Source organism: Hypomesus nipponensis, chromosome 9 (genome assembly GCF_054491055.1).
Source record: "Hypomesus nipponensis isolate SF chromosome 9, ASM5449105v1, whole genome shotgun sequence".
Classification (NCBI taxonomy): domain Eukaryota; kingdom Metazoa; phylum Chordata; class Actinopteri; order Osmeriformes; family Osmeridae; genus Hypomesus; species Hypomesus nipponensis.
This window is the reverse complement of record NC_140369.1, coordinates 24,430,595-24,448,157: the sequence shown is the minus strand read 5'-3', so window position 1 is coordinate 24,448,157 and position 17,563 is coordinate 24,430,595. Positions and strand designations below refer to the sequence as shown.

The following is a 17,563-nucleotide window of genomic DNA, read 5'->3' as shown; positions in this document are numbered from 1 at the left end:
TGCTAGATTAACCCCGGTATTCTTTTCGGACCACTGTATGCTCACGTGCACCCTTTCACTAACCTCGGGTGTGACGGTAGGGAAGGGTCTGTGGAAACTGAACTGCTCCCTGTTGGAGGACGAAGTGATAACAGGGTCATACAGGGAGCGGTTCAGGGACTGGCAGACCCTTCAGGACATGTTTGAAACACGAGCACAGTGGTGGGAAATGGTAAAACACAGGACACAGACTTTTTTTAAACGGAAAGGGAGGGAAAAAAGAAAGAAAACAGAGAGACGCATGGTGGGACTGCAGAGAAGGTTGGAAAGGTATTTTAAACTTACACAGGAAGGGTTGGATTTTAACAATGAAATAAGAGAGGTGAAAAAAGAAATGGTTTTAATGGCGGAAGAGGTGAGCAGAGGAGTGATTTTAAGAAGCAAAGAGAGAGACCTGGAGGAAGGAGAAAAATGTACCAGGTACTTTTTTAAGAAAATAATCAGCAGGAGCAATGTTTTAACGGGCATCAAAGATAAAAATGGGATTTTAAAAACTGACACACAACAGATTACGAAGGTGGTGGAGGAATTTTATGATGAGTTGTTTGAAAAGAAAGAAGTTTTTAATCACGTCATGGACGAGGTTTTAAGCTTTTTAGACAAAACAGTTGTAAACACCGTGCTTTTATCCCAGGATTTTACCCTTTTAGAAATGGACGAAAACATCAGATGTTTTAAAAAAGGGAAATCCCCAGGCGAGGACGGGCTCCCCCTGGAATTTTATCTGACCTTTTGGGATATTTTAAGACACGACCTGTTGACTGTTTTTAAGGACTTTGAACGACTCGACCGACTACCTGACAGTTTTAGAATGGGCATTGTATCCCTTTTATTCAAGAAGAATGACAAAACGGACCTAAAGAACTGGCGACCTATCACTCTTTTAAACGTTGATTGTAAACTTTTTAGCAAGATTTTAACCTCTCGTATGTCTTGTGTTTTAGGGGACTTGATCCACCCGGATCAAGCCTGCGCCATCCCGGGAAGGAGGATCACGGACAGCCTGGTACTGATCAGAGACGCCATCTGTTTTGCGAGAGACAGAAACATTCGGCTAGTAGTCCTAAATTTAGATTTTGAGAAAGCTTTTGATCGGGTCTCGCACCAGTACCTTTTCAAGGTACTGCAAAAAGCGGGTTTTCCGGGGAGATTCCTAGCTTGGGTGGGACTGCTGTATGGGGACATTACCAGCAAAATCCTTGTTAACGGGTTCTTATCCAAAGCAGTGGAAGTTAACTGCGGCGTCCGTCAGGGGTGTCCCTTATCCCCCTTACTCTATGTCTGCTGCATAGAGCCGCTGGCGCAGGTCTTGAGAAGGGACCAACTCATTTGTGGGTTGGGGATCCCGGGGACTGGGGGACTGACTGCCAAGTGCATTTTATACATGGACGACATCAACGTTTTATGCACTGACCTTTTATCTGTAGACAGGACCCTGGACCGGACTGACTGGTTTGGCCTCGCCTCGGGTGCCAAGCTTAACAGGGACAAGACAGAGGGGAGACTTTTCGGACCGTGGGGTGGGACAGACATGACTAGGCTTCCCATGACGACGACCCAGACCGACCTCCGCATCCTCGGGGTACATTTCGACCGGGAGGGGGGAGGGAGCGGAAACTGGGAGGGCTTACTGACAAAAACCCGACGGAGACTGACGTTCTGGGGACTCAGACGACTGACAATTGAGGGCAAGGTTTTAATCATTAAAGCAGTGATTTTACCCTTGTTCTTATTGATCTGTTCTGTTTTTATCCCCCCCAGACCCATTCTTTTAGCCCTTGACAGGATGGTGTTTTATTTCATCTGGGGGTCCAAGTGGGAGCGTGTGAAAAGAGAAGTGGTTAAGAGAGCCCCACGAAACGGAGGGAAGGGACTCCCGGATTTTAAAGTGTTCTTCGGTAGCCGGTACACCGCACTCCACCTGGCACTGGCGACGACCCCATCCGGAAACCACAAGACCGCGGCCCTGACCAGATTCTGGATGGGGTCCTACCTCAGGCACCTGCAGTGGATCCCGAAAGACCTGAGGACGCCAGTGTCTTTTAACCTCCCCCCGGCCTACCTTTTTATTAAGACGTTTTTAAAGACACACATTTTAGAGAAAGAACCACTCACCGTTTTAACCAAACACCGCTCTGTTCTCTCTCTTGTGCAGGAACGGGAGGAAGTGAGCCGAGTGCGCCGACTCGCCCTGGGTGAGTCGGCCACGGTCTGGCGGAACGTGAGCCACCCTGCCCTGCTGAACAAGCACCGAGACCTCTCCTGGATGGTGGCCCATGAGATCCTCCCGGTCAGAGCCGTCATGCACTCCCGGAGACTGGCGACAACATCCAGGTGCCCGCGGCCGACTTGTGGCGGAGAGGAGACCGTGCGGCACCTGCTCTGGGAGTGCAGTGCCGCCCGGGACCTGTGGATCCTGGCGGGGCCCCTGATAACCCCGTGCCTGCCGGCAGGGGAGGTCCTTAATGCACAGCTGGTGCTCTACGGGGTGAGCCAGAGGACCATGACATCTGTACAATTCCGCCAACTCTGGCTCACCCTGACATGCTTCAAAGAAGCCCTCTGGACCTCCAGGAACCTGCTGGTGGGGAAGCGCGTGGAGATGTCCACCCAGGCAGCGGCGGAACTGGCTGCAGAGACCCTCGGGTGGTACATCCCACGCGCCATACGGAAGGGGCCCCCCTCCACGTGAAGTGGTCCGGGCGGCAGCGGCCTGGCTGCGCCGGAATGGCTGCCCAGGTCGAGGATCTCCGCTGGGCCCCGGAGGGGGAGGACTCGGTGGCTTGTTCAGCGGGGCAGGTAGAGGCAAGCCAGACAAGCTCATCCCGGTCCTGCACAATTGAGGAACAGAACTTTTAAACGCACTCACACGCACACACTCACACAGCCACACAAGACACATAGCCACATACGCACACACACACACATAGTCACATACACACGTCACATTTTTGAAGACACATTGTAAAACATTCCTTTAAAGATGTCTTAACCAAGTGTACATTCTTTTATGGCTTTTTAACACTGCTGTATTTATTTATGATCACCTTGTTGTTTTAGCTGGCACTTTTTAATTACGATTTCGATTCAGTGCTTTTAAAGCAATTACACCAGTGTTTTAGCGCCCCCTATGCCCTGTAAATAATGTACCTTTTAAATATAAGAAAAGACATGTGAAATGAATTGTTTTTATGAACTGTCAACGGTGAGAACCAATAAATTTTTCTCAATTCAATTCTGTTCTTGTCAGTTTAATATCTGATAGGTCTCCCACGGGGGGGACCAGTTCTTATTAAGCCGATTTTTGCCAACGGGGAGTCGGAACGAGGGCTCGCTCCGTCCGCTCCACGCATCGCCCCGGTATTGCAGCTTCTCTGGGGAACGGTGCACTCTTTCTAAGCGTGTCAAAGGGAAACCCTGTGGGGTGAGTGAGTGTGTGAGTGAGTGAGTGAGTGGGTGAGTGAGTGAGTGGGTGAGTGGGTGAGTGAGTGAGTGAGTGGGTGAGTGGGTGAGTGAGTGAGTGAGTGACAGACAGATTGTATGGCCGGGCGTGATCCTGGCTTTCCATCTCTGGTTGACAATAATCATGATAGAGTAGGTAAGAGGGAGTGCAAGTGCACCTTCCTTTTGTAACACGTTTGCTGCCTGCCTTGAAGTAGTCGATTTCATTCATTTGCAATGTCATGTCATTTGAACGTACTTACTTACTTACTTACCTACTCACCTACCAACCGGTGAGCGCGTTCTTGCTCTGATTGAACCCATAGAGTCAAAGAACTAAGTGTAATTCCATTGCTATTGGCCTCGTTTGGTGGTTCATGTGAATACACTGTTGAGTTCCCCATCTTCCTTTAAACCGTAGGGGACCGTAGGGGAATCAATTTTCAGTTGTTTGGCCACTATTTACCCCCCCCGGCGAGGCGAAGCCCTTTTCGTTTGGCCCGCCGTTTTCCCTCCCTTTTACTTAAAAAAAAAAAAAAAAAAAAAAAAAAAGTAAAACAAGTTTTTTCACTGACTGACTGACTTACTTACAGGCCGATCTGGTCGTCATAACATGTAATAACACGTATGTCATCTAGGAACCACACCAAAAGCGAGCCTGCCTGCCTGCCTGCCTGCCTGCCTGCCTGCCTGCCTGCCTGCCTGCCTGCCTGCCTGCCTGCCTGCCTGCCTGCCTGCCTGCCTGCCTGCCTGCCTGCCAGGAGCTTGGTCAACCCGAGTTCACAGCTGCCAAAATGCATCCGTTGTTGTGGGTGAAACAACGAGGACCACTTTTGTCAAGGTGTAACCCTAGCCCTACCACTTTTGTCAAGGTGTAACCCTAGCCCTAACCCTAGTAGGTGGGATGATTCGGCAAAATTCGGAACGCTTCACGGATTTGCGTGTCATCCTTTCGCAGGGGCCATGCTAATCTTCTCTGTATCGATCCAATTTTATTAGATGTGCTGCCGTAGCGAGCACAAGACAAGCAGCTGCACCGACCCCTATATATACGGCACGTCACTGGTCGAGTCGTCTCGGGGCGGGGTTGAAGCGCGAGGGAGGGCCGGTCCCCCCCTTCCCCCTGGCCATCCCCTCTGCCCCTCCCTCCCTCCCTCTCTCTGCCCCTATCCCTACTGCAAACCCCTACCCCCGTAGTCCAGTCTAGTCCAGTCTAGTCTCGTCGTTACCGTGGCGCAGCGCAAGGGCACTGAGGGGCCGTGCGCGGGTAGCGTGGATCAATGGGGGTCATCGCTTCTCGGCCTTTTGGCTCAGATCTTGAGTTTAATTGGTGCAGAGAGCGATCGACTGGCCGGTGGGCGTTACCCTTTTCAGTTGGTTATCCTATCATTTGAGTTGTTTTTGTGTTGTTTTGCATTTTTCACTGACCCAGATTTTGTCTCTGTTTTGTTCACAGGTCTGCAGTCGGGTGCCGGAGCCAGTGCTGGAGGAGGAGTCACTCACCGGAATTTTCCATTCTTCCACTGGCCCAGCCCAGTGCTGGGCCAGGTGAGTGCCTCCAAGGCCAGTACTTTTCCGGTCCCTCTGTGGGCCTTGTCTTGTGCTTGTTTTGTGGTTTTTGTGCTGTGTTCTGTGTTTTTTGTATTAGCCTGTTGTTGCTATTGTTTGTTAGTTGTTCCTCTTGTGTGTGTCCCCCCCCTTTTTTTTTTTTAGGGCCTACTTAGTTGTCTTAAGTGTGGTTTTGTTGTTAGTTTGTTAGTTTTTGTGGTTATTGTGGTGTTTGGTGTAGCCTAGCCACCAATTGCCTGATTGGTGGCAGGTGTGTCCAGTTGAGTGTTGTCAGTGTTTGTTTTTTTCCGTTGTCAGTTGAGTCTCCATCTTGTGGCTGTTTTATTGTGTGTCCAAGTGTAGTAAGTGTTGTCTAGTTTTCTCCCTACCCTCCCCCCTTTTCTTAGGGGCCTATAAGTGTTGTTAAGTGTAAATTGTTCATAGTCTGTGGTTTTAGTGTTGTTTGGTGTAGCCTAGCCACCAATCTCTGATTGGTGGCAGGTGTGTCCTGTCGATTGGTGTCAGTGTTTTTCCGTGTACTGTCAGTGTGTTTGTCTCCATCTTGTGGTTAGTTTAATTGTTACCTTAGTTTTATTTTTTGTCCTCAGTCTTGTTAAGTGTTTTGGTTTCATTTTCCCCGGCCAGTCCCTTAATCCCCCTTTGAGAATTTTATTTAGGTGTTGGTGGTAGTTTTTGTATTGTCCAGTTGTTGTTTGTAACCCCCCACTTGTTTTGTAAGTCCCCCCCTTCCCCCCAACCCCCCCTCCCCCCATCCCTCCCCCCAACCAGTTTGTCTTCCCCTCTCCTCTTGTGTTGGCGCCCCCCCCCCACCCTCTTGTTACCTCTTGCTGTGTCACCCCCATTCCCTAGTCTAATTGTTGTTGTTGTTGTTGTGCCTCCAGAATGTCGGCCGCCCGTGCCGGCATGAGGAGGCACAACAGTGTCCGTTTCATGTTTAAACTGGATGGTGGTGGGAAGAAACTGGAGATGTCCAGGTTGGACTTCTCCAGGAACCTGCTGCAGAAGGTTTTGAAGTTCTCTCCGGCGGAGCTTAATTGCATCTTAGCCTTGCCCTCCGGGCAGGGTTTCGATGTCAGTTTTAGCTCTGCCAATGCATTGAAAGAATTTTGGACCAGATATGAGAACAGCAGAGAGAAAATTACCTGCTCCTTTGTTTTGGAGAAACTGACTGACAACACACTAAAAGTGGTGATTGTCAGAATGTTTAACGAGACTGTGAACCCTGAAGATATCTGTGTTTGGTTGAGACGGTACTGCACAGTTAAAGGGGCTCCAGTTAGAGTAAGGGATCTGGACGGTATTTGGAATGGGTCTTGGCGAGTACCCATCCAGCAGGTTCCAGATTCTACAGGTTTTGAAGGACTGAGGCAGTTACCCTCAATGATCGTGTTGGGGGAGAACAGGGGCTTCGTACACTACCAGGGACAGCCAAAGTTGTGCAGAAAGTGTATGAAGCATGGGCACCTCGCGGAGGCGTGCCAGGAAATTGTGTGCGGGAAATGTCGGGAGTTGGGGCACGCCTTCGCGGAGTGCCCAAATGGGAGGGCTTGCAACCTATGTGGCGAGCTCTCCCACCTGTTCAGAGACTGCCCTCAGTCCTTCGCTAACAAGCTCCGGACGGTCAGGGCGTCCGTGGAGCAGGCGGGACCAGCCAGAGAAGAGAGGGAAAAGGAAGCGGAGAAGGAGTCGGAAAGGGCGGAGGAGGAGGCGGTGAGAGAAATGATGGTGAAGCTGGCGGAGGGCAAAAGAGCGGAAAAGGAGAGAGAAAGAGCGGTGAAAGAGGTGCAGGAGGAGGAAATGGCACAGAGAACGGTCCCGATTTTAAACATTTTAAACCAGGAGGCCGAGCACGGGAGGCAGGAAGAGCGCGAAGAGGAGGAGGGGGAGAGCCCAGGAGAGGCCGCCAGCGCCTCCTCCTCCTCTGACTCCCGTGACTCGGCCGAAAGTGGCGAAAGCGAGGTTTTAATGCCATGTGGCCAGCTCCCGGCGGTAGAAAGACACAAAGATCTGTCCTTTGACATCGATCACGCCGGGAAGAGGGGGAGGCCCGAAGTGAGCTCTGAAGAGTCAGATTCCTCTTCCAGGGTATTTCCTTCTAGCTCTCCGAACCAAAAGTCTTTTTTAAATGTAAACCTGGTCACATCGTCCCCCAAGGAGAGCTCGGGCCTCCCCCACAAAAAGAGAACCAAGAGCGAGCAAGAGAGTGTCGACATTTCGTAGGTCCGGTTTTAGTGCTTGTTTCAACTGTTGATTATTACCCTCTGCTTTTATTGTTTTATTGGTTTTATTGATCACCCCTTTTAGACCCAACCCACTTCCCTGGTTTTAGTAATGCGCACGTCCCCTTTAACCCCCTTCATCCTTTTTATGGCACTCACAATCACCACTCTTAATGTAAGATCCATTAAGTCAGGTTTTAGAGCCCAGTCCATTTTAACCTTTTTAAGTACTGTACAGACAGATATTGTTTTAATCCAAGAGTGTGGACTGCCTTTTAAAACCTTTTACCAACAGTGGGAGAGCAAGTGGAGCCACGGACCCTCAGTATGGAGCGGATCAAACAACAACAAGAACGATGGAGTGGCGGTTTTAATCAAAAATGCACACATCTTGGTGAAGGGGAGCACAGTTTTACACAACGGACGTATGCTTTTACTGAATTTGAACTTTTTAGGGAAGGATTTTAAACTGATAAATGTGTATGGTTTTAGCAGCAAGAATGAGAGGTGCGACCTTTTAGATGACCTGCAGTCCCACCTGCTAGGGAGGGATCCCCTAGTGGTGGGAGGGGATTTTAACTGTGTTTTATCAAGGAAAGATAGGAAAGGAGCCGGAGAGCTTTTTAAAGTAGACAGATCGTCGGTTTTATTACACGGACTTTGTAGGGATTTTAAATTAGTTGACTGTTTTAGATCCCTGCATCCCAGAGAGGAGGGCTTCACCTGGTCCAGTGGCGATGGTACCAGAGCCTCTCGCATTGACTACGTACTGACCCGGGACGCCCCCCCAACCGATGCTAGATTAACCCCGGTATTCTTTTCGGACCACTGTATGCTCACGTGCACCCTTTCACTAACCTCGGGTGTGACGGTAGGGAAGGGTCTGTGGAAACTGAACTGCTCCCTGTTGGAGGACGAAGTGATAACAGGGTCATACAGGGAGCGGTTCAGGGACTGGCAGACCCTTCAGGACATGTTTGAAACACGAGCACAGTGGTGGGAAATGGTAAAACACAGGACACAGACTTTTTTTAAACGGAAAGGGAGGGAAAAAAGAAAGAAAACAGAGAGACGCATGGTGGGACTGCAGAGAAGGTTGGAAAGGTATTTTAAACTTACACAGGAAGGGTTGGATTTTAACAATGAAATAAGAGAGGTGAAAAAAGAAATGGTTTTAATGGCGGAAGAGGTGAGCAGAGGAGTGATTTTAAGAAGCAAAGAGAGAGACCTGGAGGAAGGAGAAAAATGTACCAGGTACTTTTTTAAGAAAATAATCAGCAGGAGCAATGTTTTAACGGGCGTCAAAGATAAAAATGGGATTTTAAAAACTGACACACAACAGATTACGAAGGTGGTGGAGGAATTTTATGATGAGTTGTTTGAAAAGAAAGAAGTTTTTAATCACGTCATGGACGAGGTTTTAAGCTTTTTAGACAAAACAGTTGTAAACACCGTGCTTTTATCCCAGGATTTTACCCTTTTAGAAATGGACGAAAACATCAGATGTTTTAAAAAAGGGAAATCCCCAGGCGAGGACGGGCTCCCCCTGGAATTTTATCTGACCTTTTGGGATATTTTAAGACACGACCTGTTGACTGTTTTTAAGGACTTTGAACGACTCGACCGACTACCTGACAGTTTTAGAATGGGCATTGTATCCCTTTTATTCAAGAAGAATGACAAAACGGACCTAAAGAACTGGCGACCTATCACTCTTTTAAACGTTGATTGTAAACTTTTTAGCAAGATTTTAACCTCTCGTATGTCTTGTGTTTTAGGGGACTTGATCCACCCGGATCAAGCCTGCGCCATCCCGGGAAGGAGGATCACGGACAGCCTGGTACTGATCAGAGACGCCATCTGTTTTGCGAGAGACAGAAACATTCGGCTAGTAGTCCTAAATTTAGATTTTGAGAAAGCTTTTGATCGGGTCTCGCACCAGTACCTTTTCAAGGTACTGCAAAAAGCGGGTTTTCCGGGGAGATTCCTAGCTTGGGTGGGACTGCTGTATGGGGACATTACCAGCAAAATCCTTGTTAACGGGTTCTTATCCAAAGCAGTGGAAGTTAACTGCGGCGTCCGTCAGGGGTGTCCCTTATCCCCCTTACTCTATGTCTGCTGCATAGAGCCGCTGGCGCAGGTCTTGAGAAGGGACCAACTCATTTGTGGGTTGGGGATCCCGGGGACTGGGGGACTGACTGCCAAGTGCATTTTATACATGGACGACATCAACGTTTTATGCACTGACCTTTTATCTGTAGACAGGACCCTGGACCGGACTGACTGGTTTGGCCTCGCCTCGGGTGCCAAGCTTAACAGGGACAAGACAGAGGGGAGACTTTTCGGACCGTGGGGTGGGACAGACATGACTAGGCTTCCCATGACGACGACCCAGACCGACCTCCGCATCCTCGGGGTACATTTCGACCGGGAGGGGGGAGGGAGCGGAAACTGGGAGGGCTTACTGACAAAAACCCGACGGAGACTGACGTTCTGGGGACTCAGACGACTGACAATTGAGGGCAAGGTTTTAATCATTAAAGCAGTGATTTTACCCTTGTTCTTATTGATCTGTTCTGTTTTTATCCCCCCCAGACCCATTCTTTTAGCCCTTGACAGGATGGTGTTTTATTTCATCTGGGGGTCCAAGTGGGAGCGTGTGAAAAGAGAAGTGGTTAAGAGAGCCCCACGAAACGGAGGGAAGGGACTCCCGGATTTTAAAGTGTTCTTCGGTAGCCGGTACACCGCACTCCACCTGGCACTGGCGACGACCCCATCCGGAAACCACAAGACCGCGGCCCTGACCAGATTCTGGATGGGGTCCTACCTCAGGCACCTGCAGTGGATCCCGAAAGACCTGAGGACGCCAGTGTCTTTTAACCTCCCCCCGGCCTACCTTTTTATTAAGACGTTTTTAAAGACACACATTTTAGAGAAAGAACCACTCACCGTTTTAACCAAACACCGCTCTGTTCTCTCTCTTGTGCAGGAACGGGAGGAAGTGAGCCGAGTGCGCCGACTCGCCCTGGGTGAGTCGGCCACGGTCTGGCGGAACGTGAGCCACCCTGCCCTGCTGAACAAGCACCGAGACCTCTCCTGGATGGTGGCCCATGAGATCCTCCCGGTCAGAGCCGTCATGCACTCCCGGAGACTGGCGACAACATCCAGGTGCCCGCGGCCGACTTGTGGCGGAGAGGAGACCGTGCGGCACCTGCTCTGGGAGTGCAGTGCCGCCCGGGACCTGTGGATCCTGGCGGGGCCCCTGATAACCCCGTGCCTGCCGGCAGGGGAGGTCCTTAATGCACAGCTGGTGCTCTACGGGGTGAGCCAGAGGACCATGACATCTGTACAATTCCGCCAACTCTGGCTCACCCTGACATGCTTCAAAGAAGCCCTCTGGACCTCCAGGAACCTGCTGGTGGGGAAGCGCGTGGAGATGTCCACCCAGGCAGCGGCGGAACTGGCTGCAGAGACCCTCGGGTGGTACATCCCACGCGCCATACGGAAGGGGCCCCCCTCCACGTGAAGTGGTCCGGGCGGCAGCGGCCTGGCTGCGCCGGAATGGCTGCCCAGGTCGAGGATCTCCGCTGGGCCCCGGAGGGGGAGGACTCGGTGGCTTGTTCAGCGGGGCAGGTAGAGGCAAGCCAGACAAGCTCATCCCGGTCCTGCACAATTGAGGAACAGAACTTTTAAACGCACTCACACGCACACACTCACACAGCCACACAAGACACATAGCCACATACGCACACACACACACATAGTCACATACACACGTCACATTTTTGAAGACACATTGTAAAACATTCCTTTAAAGATGTCTTAACCAAGTGTACATTCTTTTATGGCTTTTTAACACTGCTGTATTTATTTATGATCACCTTGTTGTTTTAGCTGGCACTTTTTAATTACGATTTCGATTCAGTGCTTTTAAAGCAATTACACCAGTGTTTTAGCGCCCCCTATGCCCTGTAAATAATGTACCTTTTAAATATAAGAAAAGACATGTGAAATGAATTGTTTTTATGAACTGTCAACGGTGAGAACCAATAAATTTTTCTCAATTCAATTCTGTTCTTGTCAGTTTAATATCTGATAGGTCTCCCACGGGGGGGACCAGTTCTTATTAAGCCGATTTTTGCCAACGGGGAGTCGGAACGAGGGCTCGCTCCGTCCGCTCCACGCATCGCCCCGGTATTGCAGCTTCTCTGGGGAACGGTGCACTCTTTCTAAGCGTGTCAAAGGGAAACCCTGTGGGGTGAGTGAGTGTGTGAGTGAGTGAGTGAGTGGGTGAGTGAGTGAGTGGGTGAGTGGGTGAGTGAGTGAGTGAGTGGGTGAGTGGGTGAGTGAGTGAGTGAGTGACAGACAGATTGTATGGCCGGGCGTGATCCTGGCTTTCCATCTCTGGTTGACAATAATCATGATAGAGTAGGTAAGAGGGAGTGCAAGTGCACCTTCCTTTTGTAACACGTTTGCTGCCTGCCTTGAAGTAGTCGATTTCATTCATTTGCAATGTCATGTCATTTGAACGTACTTACTTACTTACTTACCTACTCACCTACCAACCGGTGAGCGCGTTCTTGCTCTGATTGAACCCATAGAGTCAAAGAACTAAGTGTAATTCCATTGCTATTGGCCTCGTTTGGTGGTTCATGTGAATACACTGTTGAGTTCCCCATCTTCCTTTAAACCGTAGGGGACCGTAGGGGAATCAATTTTCAGTTGTTTGGCCACTATTTACCCCCCCCGGCGAGGCGAAGCCCTTTTCGTTTGGCCCGCCGTTTTCCCTCCCTTTTACTTGAAAAAAAAAAAAAAAAAAAAAAAAAAAAGTAAAACAAGTTTTTTCACTGACTGACTGACTTACTTACAGGCCGATCTGGTCGTCATAACATGTAATAACACGTATGTCATCTAGGAACCACACCAAAAGCGAGTGCCTGCCTGCCTGCCTGCCTGCCTGCCTGCCTGCCTGCCTGCCTGCCTGCCTGCCTGCCTGCCTGCCTGCCTGCCTGCCTGCCAGGAGCTTGGTCAACCCGAGTTCACAGCTGCCAAAATGCATCCGTTGTTGTGGGTGAAACAACGAGGACCACTTTTGTCAAGGTGTAACCCTAGCCCTACCACTTTTGTCAAGGTGTAACCCTAGCCCTAACCCTAGTAGGTGGGATGATTCGGCAAAATTCGGAACGCTTCACGGATTTGCGTGTCATCCTTTCGCAGGGGCCATGCTAATCTTCTCTGTATCGATCCAATTTTATTAGATGTGCTGCCGTAGCGAGCACAAGACAGGCAGCTGCACCGACCCCTATATATACGGCACGTCACTGGTCGAGTCGTCTCGGGGCGGGGTTGAAGCGCGAGGGAGGGCCGGTCCCCCCTTCCCCCTGGCCATCCCCTCTGCCCCTCCCTCCCTCCCTCTCTCTGCCCCTATCCCTACTGCAAACCCCTACCCCCGTAGTCCAGTCTAGTCCAGTCTAGTCTCGTCGTTACCGTGGCGCAGCGCAAGGGCACTGAGGGGCCGTGCGCGGGTAGCGTGGATCAATGGGGGTCATCGCTTCTCGGCCTTTTGGCTCAGATCAAGTGTAGTTTCTGTTCTTGTCAGTTTAATATCTGATAGGTCTCCCACGGGGGGGACCAGTTCTTATTAAGCCGATTTTTGCCAACGGGGAGTCGGAACGAGGGCTCGCTCCGTCCGCTCCACGCATCGCCCCGGTATTGCAGCTTCTCTGGGGAACGGTGCACTCTTTCTAAGCGTGTCAAAGGGAAACCCTGTGGGGTGAGTGAGTGTGTGAGTGAGTGAGTGAGTGGGTGAGTGAGTGAGTGGGTGAGTGGGTGAGTGAGTGAGTGAGTGGGTGAGTGGGTGAGTGAGTGAGTGAGTGACAGACAGATTGTATGGCCGGGCGTGATCCTGGCTTTCCATCTCTGGTTGACAATAATCATGATAGAGTAGGTAAGAGGGAGTGCAAGTGCACCTTCCTTTTGTAACACGTTTGCTGCCTGCCTTGAAGTAGTCGATTTCATTCATTTGCAATGTCATGTCATTTGAACGTACTTACTTACTTACTTACCTACTCACCTACCAACCGGTGAGCGCGTTCTTGCTCTGATTGAACCCATAGAGTCAAAGAACTAAGTGTAATTCCATTGCTATTGGCCTCGTTTGGTGGTTCATGTGAATACACTGTTGAGTTCCCCATCTTCCTTTAAACCGTAGGGGACCGTAGGGGAATCAATTTTCAGTTGTTTGGCCACTATTTACCCCCCCCGGCGAGGCGAAGCCCTTTTCGTTTGGCCCGCCGTTTTCCCTCCCTTTTACTTGAAAAAAAAAAAAAAAAGTAAAACAAGTTTTTTCACTGACTGACTGACTTACTTACAGGCCGATCTGGTCGTCATAACATGTAATAACACGTATGTCATCTAGGAACCACACCAAAAGCGAGTGCCTGCCTGCCTGCCTGCCTGCCTGCCTGCCTGCCTGCCTGCCTGCCTGCCTGCCTGCCTGCCTGCCTGCCTGCCTGCCTGCCTGCCTGCCTGCCTGCCTGCCTGCCTGCCTGCCTGCCTGCCTGCCTGCCTGCCTGCCTGCCTGCCTGCCTGCCTGCCTGCCTGCCTGCCTGCCTGCCTGCCTGCCTGCCTGCCTGCCTGCCTGCCTGCCTGCCTGCCTGCCTGCCTGCCTGCCTGCCTGCCTGCCTGCCTGCCTGCCTGCCTGCCTGCCTGCCTGCCTGCCTGCCTGCCTGCCTGCCTGCCAGGAGCTTGGTCAACCCGAGTTCACAGCTGCCAAAATGCATCCGTTGTTGTGGGTGAAACAACGAGGACCACTTTTGTCAAGGTGTAACCCTAGCCCTACCACTTTTGTCAAGGTGTAACCCTAGCCCTAACCCTAGTAGGTGGGATGATTCGGCAAAATTCGGAACGCTTCACGGATTTGCGTGTCATCCTTTCGCAGGGGCCATGCTAATCTTCTCTGTATCGATCCAATTTTATTAGATGTGCTGCCGTAGCGAGCACAAGACAGGCAGCTGCACCGACCCCTATATATACGGCACGTCACTGGTCGAGTCGTCTCGGGGCGGGGTTGAAGCGCGAGGGAGGGCCGGTCCCCCCCTTCCCCCTGGCCATCCCCTCTGCCCCTCCCTCCCTCCCTCTCTCTGCCCCTATCCCTACTGCAAACCCCTACCCCCGTAGTCCAGTCTAGTCCAGTCTAGTCTCGTCGTTACCGTGGCGCAGCGCAAGGGCACTGAGGGGCCGTGCGCGGGTAGCGTGGATCAATGGGGGTCATCGCTTCTCGGCCTTTTGGCTCAGATCAAGTGTAGTTTCTGTTCTTGTCAGTGCACACATCTTGGTGAAGGGGAGCACAGTTTTACACAACGGACGTATGCTTTTACTGAATTTGAACTTTTTAGGGAAGGATTTTAAACTGATAAATGTGTATGGTTTTAGCAGCAAGAATGAGAGGTGCGACCTTTTAGATGACCTGCAGTCCCACCTGCTAGGGAGGGATCCCCTAGTGGTGGGAGGGGATTTTAACTGTGTTTTATCAAGGAAAGATAGGAAAGGAGCCGGAGAGCTTTTTAAAGTAGACAGATCGTCGGTTTTATTACACGGACTTTGTAGGGATTTTAAATTAGTTGACTGTTTTAGATCCCTGCATCCCAGAGAGGAGGGCTTCACCTGGTCCAGTGGCGATGGTACCAGAGCCTCTCGCATTGACTACGTACTGACCCGGGACGCCCCCCCAACCGATGCTAGATTAACCCCGGTATTCTTTTCGGACCACTGTATGCTCACGTGCACCCTTTCACTAACCTCGGGTGTGACGGTAGGGAAGGGTCTGTGGAAACTGAACTGCTCCCTGTTGGAGGACGAAGTGATAACAGGGTCATACAGGGAGCGGTTCAGGGACTGGCAGACCCTTCAGGACATGTTTGAAACACGAGCACAGTGGTGGGAAATGGTAAAACACAGGACACAGACTTTTTTTAAACGGAAAGGGAGGGAAAAAAGAAAGAAAACAGAGAGACGCATGGTGGGACTGCAGAGAAGGTTGGAAAGGTATTTTAAACTTACACAGGAAGGGTTGGATTTTAACAATGAAATAAGAGAGGTGAAAAAAGAAATGGTTTTAATGGCGGAAGAGGTGAGCAGAGGAGTGATTTTAAGAAGCAAAGAGAGAGACCTGGAGGAAGGAGAAAAATGTACCAGGTACTTTTTTAAGAAAATAATCAGCAGGAGCAATGTTTTAACGGGCATCAAAGATAAAAATGGGATTTTAAAAACTGACACACAACAGATTACGAAGGTGGTGGAGGAATTTTATGATGAGTTGTTTGAAAAGAAAGAAGTTTTTAATCACTTCATGGACGAGGTTTTAAGCTTTTTAGACAAAACAGTTGTAAACACCGTGCTTTTATCCCAGGATTTTACCCTTTTAGAAATGGACGAAAACATCAGATGTTTTAAAAAAGGGAAATCCCCAGGCGAGGACGGGCTCCCCCTGGAATTTTATCTGACCTTTTGGGATATTTTAAGACACGACCTGTTGACTGTTTTTAAGGACTTTGAACGACTCGACCGACTACCTGACAGTTTTAGAATGGGCATTGTATCCCTTTTATTCAAGAAGAATGACAAAACGGACCTAAAGAACTGGCGACCTATCACTCTTTTAAACGTTGATTGTAAACTTTTTAGCAAGATTTTAACCTCTCGTATGTCTTGTGTTTTAGGGGACTTGATCCACCCGGATCAAGCCTGCGCCATCCCGGGAAGGAGGATCACGGACAGCCTGGTACTGATCAGAGACGCCATCTGTTTTGCGAGAGACAGAAACATTCGGCTAGTAGTCCTAAATTTAGATTTTGAGAAAGCTTTTGATCGGGTCTCGCACCAGTACCTTTTCAAGGTACTGCAAAAAGCGGGTTTTCCGGGGAGATTCCTAGCTTGGGTGGGACTGCTGTATGGGGACATTACCAGCAAAATCCTTGTTAACGGGTTCTTATCCAAAGCAGTGGAAGTTAACTGCGGCGTCCGTCAGGGGTGTCCCTTATCCCCCTTACTCTATGTCTGCTGCATAGAGCCGCTGGCGCAGGTCTTGAGAAGGGACCAACTCATTTGTGGGTTGGGGATCCCGGGGACTGGGGGACTGACTGCCAAGTGCATTTTATACATGGACGACATCAACGTTTTATGCACTGACCTCTTATCTGTAGACAGGACCCTGGACCGGACTGACTGGTTTGGCCTCGCCTCGGGTGCCAAGCTTAACAGGGACAAGACAGAGGGGAGACTTTTCGGACCGTGGGGTGGGACAGACATGACTAGGCTTCCCATGACGACGACCCAGACCGACCTCCGCATCCTCGGGGTACATTTCGACCGGGAGGGGGGAGGGAGCGGAAACTGGGAGGGCTTACTGACAAAAACCCGACAGAAACTGACGTTCTGGGGACTCAGACGACTGACAATTGAGGGCAAGGTTTTAATCATTAAAGCAGTGATTTTACCCTTGTTCTTATTGATCTGTTCTGTTTTTATCCCCCCCAGACCCATTCTTTTAGCCCTTGACAGGATGGTGTTTTATTTCATCTGGGGGTCCAAGTGGGAGCGTGTGAAAAGAGAAGTGGTTAAGAGAGCCCCACGAAACGGAGGGAAGGGACTCCCGGATTTTAAAGTGTTCTTCGGTAGCCGGTACACCGCACTCCACCTGGCACTGGCGACGACCCCATCCGGAAACCACAAGACCGCGGCCCTGACCAGATTCTGGATGGGGTCCTACCTCAGGCACCTGCAGTGGATCCCGAAAGACCTGAGGACGCCAGTGTCTTTTAACCTCCCCCCGGCCTACCTTTTTATTAAGACGTTTTTAAAGACACACATTTTAGAGAAAGAACCACTCACCGTTTTAACCAAACACCGCTCTGTTCTCTCTCTTGTGCAGGAACGGGAGGAAGTGAGCCGAGTGCGCCGACTCGCCCTGGGTGAGTCGGCCACGGTCTGGCGGAACGTGAGCCACCCTGCCCTGCTGAACAAGCACCGAGACCTCTCCTGGATGGTGGCCCATGAGATCCTCCCGGTCAGAGCCGTCATGCACTCCCGGAGACTGGCGACAACATCCAGGTGCCCGCGGCCGACTTGTGGCGGAGAGGAGACCGTGCGGCACCTGCTCTGGGAGTGCAGTGCCGCCCGGGACCTGTGGATCCTGGCGGGGCCCCTGATAACCCCGTGCCTGCCGGCAGGGGAGGTCCTTAATGCACAGCTGGTGCTCTACGGGGTGAGCCAGAGGACCATGACATCTGTACAAT

General features: G+C 50.7%; 1 protein-coding gene, 4 non-coding genes and 3 pseudogenes across 5 annotated transcripts; 5 read left to right on the top strand and 3 right to left on the bottom strand.

Annotated features, from left to right (window-relative positions):
• The first annotated feature begins 1,726 nt into the window (after positions 1 to 1,726).
• On the top strand, positions 1,727 to 2,992 carry LOC146273819 (uncharacterized). Its single transcript, XM_084706095.1, has one exon. It carries the CDS (start codon positions 1,826 to 1,828, stop codon positions 2,729 to 2,731), a length of 906 nt encoding a protein of 301 aa, XP_084562221.1. The 5' UTR covers positions 1,727 to 1,825; the 3' UTR covers positions 2,732 to 2,992.
• Positions 2,993 to 3,254: 262 nt separating this feature from the next.
• LOC146273818 (U2 spliceosomal RNA) lies at positions 3,255 to 3,434 on the top strand (annotated as a pseudogene).
• Positions 3,435 to 4,393: 959 nt separating this feature from the next.
• LOC146273817 (U6 spliceosomal RNA) lies at positions 4,394 to 4,500 on the bottom strand. The gene has a single exon (XR_014766814.1). It is a non-coding gene; the product is annotated as a U6 spliceosomal RNA (small nuclear RNA).
• Positions 4,501 to 11,317: 6,817 nt separating this feature from the next.
• On the top strand, positions 11,318 to 11,497 carry LOC146273816 (U2 spliceosomal RNA; annotated as a pseudogene).
• A 943-nt stretch (positions 11,498 to 12,440) lies between these two features.
• Positions 12,441 to 12,547, bottom strand: LOC146273815 (U6 spliceosomal RNA). Its single transcript, XR_014766813.1, has one exon. It is a non-coding gene; the product is annotated as a U6 spliceosomal RNA (small nuclear RNA).
• Positions 12,548 to 12,815: 268 nt separating this feature from the next.
• Positions 12,816 to 13,012, top strand: LOC146273814 (U2 spliceosomal RNA). The gene has a single exon (XR_014766971.1). It is a non-coding gene; the product is annotated as a U2 spliceosomal RNA (small nuclear RNA).
• Positions 13,013 to 14,163: 1,151 nt separating this feature from the next.
• Positions 14,164 to 14,270, bottom strand: LOC146273813 (U6 spliceosomal RNA). The gene has a single exon (XR_014766812.1). It is a non-coding gene; the product is annotated as a U6 spliceosomal RNA (small nuclear RNA).
• A 269-nt stretch (positions 14,271 to 14,539) lies between these two features.
• Positions 14,540 to 14,767, top strand: LOC146273812 (U2 spliceosomal RNA; annotated as a pseudogene).
• Positions 14,768 to 17,563: the final 2,796 nt, after the last annotated feature.

Coding starts and splice junctions, on each gene's coding strand:
- LOC146273819 (XM_084706095.1), top strand. CDS start 1,826: ATGGTGTTTTATTTCATCTGGGGGTCCAAGTGGGAGCGTGTGAAAAGA.